This window comes from Bison bison, unplaced genomic scaffold, assembly GCF_000754665.1.
Source record: "Bison bison bison isolate TAMUID 2011002044 unplaced genomic scaffold, Bison_UMD1.0 scf7180017864295, whole genome shotgun sequence".
Taxonomy (NCBI): domain Eukaryota; kingdom Metazoa; phylum Chordata; class Mammalia; order Artiodactyla; family Bovidae; genus Bison; species Bison bison.
The window spans coordinates 2293983-2298607 of NW_011494867.1; the positions used below are offsets into that span (position 1 = coordinate 2293983).

The 4625-nt window shown below is 43.9% G+C and overlaps 1 protein-coding gene across 1 annotated transcript in view; it reads left to right on the forward strand.

Annotated features, from left to right (window-relative positions):
* Positions 1–6: 6 nt before the first annotated feature.
* The window catches only part of TERF2IP (telomeric repeat binding factor 2, interacting protein), a 6607-nt gene continuing 1988 nt past the window's right edge, over positions 7–4625 (forward strand). Inside the window, exons 1-2 of the mRNA XM_010850771.1 lie at positions 7–789; positions 4142–4266. Of these exons, the coding sequence (XP_010849073.1) occupies positions 114–789; positions 4142–4266 (801 nt within the window). The 5' untranslated portion in view covers positions 7–113. The remainder of the gene's footprint in view (positions 790–4141; positions 4267–4625) is intronic.

The following is a 4625-nucleotide window of genomic DNA, read 5'->3' on the forward strand; positions in this document are numbered from 1 at the left end:
AGGCGCAATACGGGGCCTGGCTCCGGCGTCCCCAGGAGCTTTACCTGAATCCCTGCAGCTTCCTGTTCGCGCGGTCGCGAGGGGGCAGCTTTTTCGGGTGCCCGGGGAGAGCTATGGCGGAGGCGATGGAGTTGGGCAAAGACCCCAATGGACCCACTCACTCCTCGACTCTGTTCGTAAGGGAGGATGGCAGCTCCATGTCCTTCTACGTGCGTCCCAGCCCGGCAAAGCGCCGGCTCTCGACGCTCATCCTGCACGGCGGCGGCACTCTGTGTCGCGTTCAGGAGCCCGGGGCCGTGCTGTTGGCCCAGCCCGGGGAGGCGGCGGCCGAGGCCTCGGGCGACTTTATCTCCACGCAGTACATTCTGGACTGCGTGGAGCGTAATGAGAAGCTCGAGCTGGAGGCCTACCGTCTGGGCCCGGCTCCGGCGGCCTACCAGGCCCCAGAGACGAAGCCCGGGGTCCTGGCCGGGGGCGTCGCCGCGGCGGAGCCTGAGCCGCAGTCGCAGGCGGGGCGGATGGTCTTCACGGACGCGGACGACGTGGCCATCATAACCTACGTGAAGGAACATGCCCGCTCGGCCAGCTCCGTCACCGGTAACGCCTTGTGGAAAGCGATGGAGAAGAGCTCGCTTACCCAGCACTCCTGGCAGTCCATGAAGGACCGCTACCTGAAGCGCCTGCGGGGCCAGGAGCACAAGTACCTTCTGGGGGAGGCCCCGGTGAGCCCCTCCTCGCAGAAACTCAAAAGGAAGGCTGAGCAAGACCCGGAGGCTGCTGATAGCGGAGGTGAGGTCTGCGGTCGCCGACGCGCGGGTGCTCCGCTGTCACCGGTGTGCTCTGGGGGCGGGGGCGTCTCCCCTTCCGCGGGGAGTCCATGTGGGCGTCTTAGGGGCATCGCCCAGCCCCTCTCCTTAACCCCCTTTGCCGTCCGGGTAAAGTTTGCATCGTTTTGTAATCTCTCTTTAAACGTCTGGGTAAAGTTAGCATCATTTTGAAATCTCTCTTTAACATGACATGGCCCGAGATTCAAAAGAGGCACAAAGAGTCTGTGGAAAATTCTCCCCCCTCTCCTTTCTTTTCCCACCAGGTAATCCAGTTTTTTCCCCCCAGAGACAACCTGTATCTTGGGTATCTTTTCAGAGACATTTCACAGACTCGTTTTAAACAGTGTTTCTCGTGGCTTTAGGTAGATTGAGTATAAGCCAGTTTTAAAGCCATATCTTGGCTTAAATGAATGCATATTCACAGAGGAAGGTTCTCGTCTATTGGAAGCCGCTTCCTAGTTTCGCTCGGGTGAGGTGAGTTTCTAACGCAGTTGAACTGAGTATTGGTTTTCCGACGTGGTTAGGACACAGGGCATAGCTGTTGAGATGCTTCTCTTCTGACTTAATCGGTATTGAGCTTAAACTGTCGGACACTTTGGTTTATAGTCATGCTTCCTTCACTTAACGTCTCTTTCCTTGTGTGACTGTTCTGCATAACGGTTGAAGTCTGGGGAGGTAAAATCTATTTTCTCCTGTTCAGTATGCTTAGTAGGAGTTTTGTTTTTGGTAAAGTGACACTTGAGATTCATTCAACAGATATTTGAGTGCCAGACTCCTACCTGCTGGGTGATAACAGTATATAAAACTTCCTGCAGTCATGGAGCTTAAAATGCTAGCTGGGCAGTGGTGAGTGCTATCATTTCAGTCGAGCTGCTAGTCGTGTCCGACTCTGCATGGACTGCAACCGGCCAGGCTTCCCTGTCCATCACCAACTCCAAGTGCTGTAGAAAAAAATAAAAAGGGTAACGGCTGGAGAATAGGTTGTTTTCTACAGGGTAGGAGGGGAAGTTCGCTGTCATAAGCTCATACTTGAGCAGAGATCAAAGGAAGTGAAGGAACTAAACAGGTGGTTATTTGATGAAGAATGTTCCAGGTTTTGGGGGTATTAGGTGGAGTATAGCTGTTGTGTTCTTGGAGCAACAATCAGTGTGACTGGAATGGAGTAAGGAAAAGGGAGAATTTTTGGAGAGAGGAAAGGGCTATGTGTATGGATGAAGGAGATCATATATATATTATAAATATATATATTTTTATATATAAATCAGTGATGTAGAGATGACTGGTAGACTAGTTGGAACTTGGGATGAAATTAAGCTGGACTCACCCTATGCAGTGTTTTCATGTTCAGATATTTAAACATAAAAATTAAGATCCGAAAAGGACCAGGAAAGGATGTGGATGAATAGCCTTTTTAATAGCTGTGTGTTGTTGTTTCTGAAGCCAGGAAGACTAAGAAAAAAACTTATATATTTGATTACTTAAAATTTAAAGCTTTTCATGATGAAGTCAGAGGGCAGATTGGAAAAATATGCCCAATACATTGCAACAAAGCAAGTTTCCTTAGTGTTTCCCTTTGAGGGCTTGCTGAAGTTAGTAAGTAAAAGAGAAACTAGTAGAAAAATGAGCAAAGGAAATGAAACAGGACGTTTTCAGAAGAGGGAATAAGTAAATGGCTAATACATGCAGAAACGTTAAAAAATAAAAGTAAATTAGACCCTGATCAGTGCACAGGTACAAGCCGTACCTGGGCTTCTGACCCATGGAAACTGAAGTAGTGTGTGGGGTTGTGTTTTTTAGAAAAGTAAATCAGAGCAAGGTAATGTCATATTTTATCTGTTAATTATTTCAGCATGTATCTCTAAAATATAAGGCTTTTAAAACATTTATATAAAATAAAATTGACTTATTTTGATGTACAGTTAGGTATTTAATTTTTTTATGGTGGTAAAATATATGTTAGATAAAACTTACAGTTTTAGCAGTTTTTAAGTGCTCTCTTCAGTAGCACTAGGTATGTTGTGATGCAGTTGTCACCACCATCCATCTTTAGAATGTTTTCATTTTCCCAAACTGAAATTCGTACCCTTTAAACACCAGCCCCCCATTCCTGCCTCCCCCTGGCAATCACCATTCTGCTTTCTGTCTTTATAAATTTGATCTCTCTAGGTACTTCATGTAAGTGCAGTCATAATGTATTTGTCCTTTTGTGTCTGGCTTATTTCATTTAATATAAGTGAAAGGCTTATTTTCAAGTCTTATCCATGTTGTAGCATGTGTGAGAATTTTGTTCTTTTTAAGGTTGGATAATATTCCACTTTACGACCACATTTTGTGTATCCATTCATCCATTGATAGACACTTAAGTTGCTTCCACATCTTGGCTGTTGTGAATAATGCTGCTATGGTATGGGTGTACTAATACCTGTTTAAGACCATGCTTTCATTTCATTTATTTATTTATTTTTTTATATTTTCAAAAGTGGAATAGCTGGATCATGTGGTAATTATATGTTTAATATTTTGAGGAATTGCCATACAGGTTTTCCAGTTCGGTGTTTTAATACATGTATAGATTTGTATAACCATCACCATAATCAGAATACAGAAACAGCTTCATTGCAAAACTCCCTCGAGTTGCCCCTCCGCAGTCAGTTTTTGTTAAGTGGAAAACAGCAGAGTTAAATCCTCAGAGAACAGAGTAAAAGGAGAACAGGAAGGTGTTTAGCTTTATGAGGCTCTCCTTTCTGTAGATGGTTTGTAGTGGATTGTGGTAGACTCCTCAGATCCATCTTCAGCTGGGCGAGGTTCTGTCGTTTTACACTAGCGTCCAGTGACTAATCTGTGTGGTGTTATTGGCTCCCTTCCCCCAATATGGTCAACTCTGAAGGGCCTTGCTGGCTCCATACTTCTCCATGGTTTCAGTTGAGGCCTTGTTGGAGCTCTTTCACAGCTCAGCTTCTCTCTCTGCCCGCTAAGCACTCCCTGATCAACATGTTACACGTTAATCTCCATCTCAGAATCTGATTCCCAGAAAACCCAGTTTATGGCAGTTTTTTTTTTTAAATCTATATAAATACAAAGCAAAAAAATGAATTAAGCTTGAAGAGTATTTTTTATTTTATACATGAGAACTTAGGAAAATTATCATTATTTTTATTGTACAACTTTTCAGTAGCAAGCTGAAAAATTAGAAATTATTGAACATGCATGTCTTATGTTTTTCTCACCCTCTGATCAAAAACCGTTAGGGGAAAAAGTGCAGCCTAACTTGTGGCCCAGGACTAATTCTAATCTAGTGCTGTTTTCTTTAACAGAACCACAGAATAAGAGAACTCCAGATTTGCCTGAAGAAGAATTTGAAAAAGAAGAGATCAAGGAGAATGAAGCAGCAGTCAAAAAGATGCTTGTAGAAGCTACCCGAGAGTTTGAGGAGATTGTGGTATGTTAATTAGAAATCACTTTTTCCCTATGTAATTGCACCTCACTCCAGTACTCTTGCCTGGAAAATCCCATGGACGGAGGAGCTTGGTATGCTGAAGGCATAGGTCTTTTCTCACATAACATTCTTTGCAATGTGCCTAAATGTAGTGGAGCATGGAGGCCCTAATATATTCATACTGCAGTGTTTTTTGAGTGCTTATTATGTGAAAGCATTGGTAAGCACTGAGGATGTAGTGATAAGCAAAATACAATTCCTGACCTTATGGAGCTTACAACTTGGGAGGGAAGTCAAATTTTTAACAAATAATCTAATGCATACATGTATACTCATATATATGTGCATATATATGCATATCG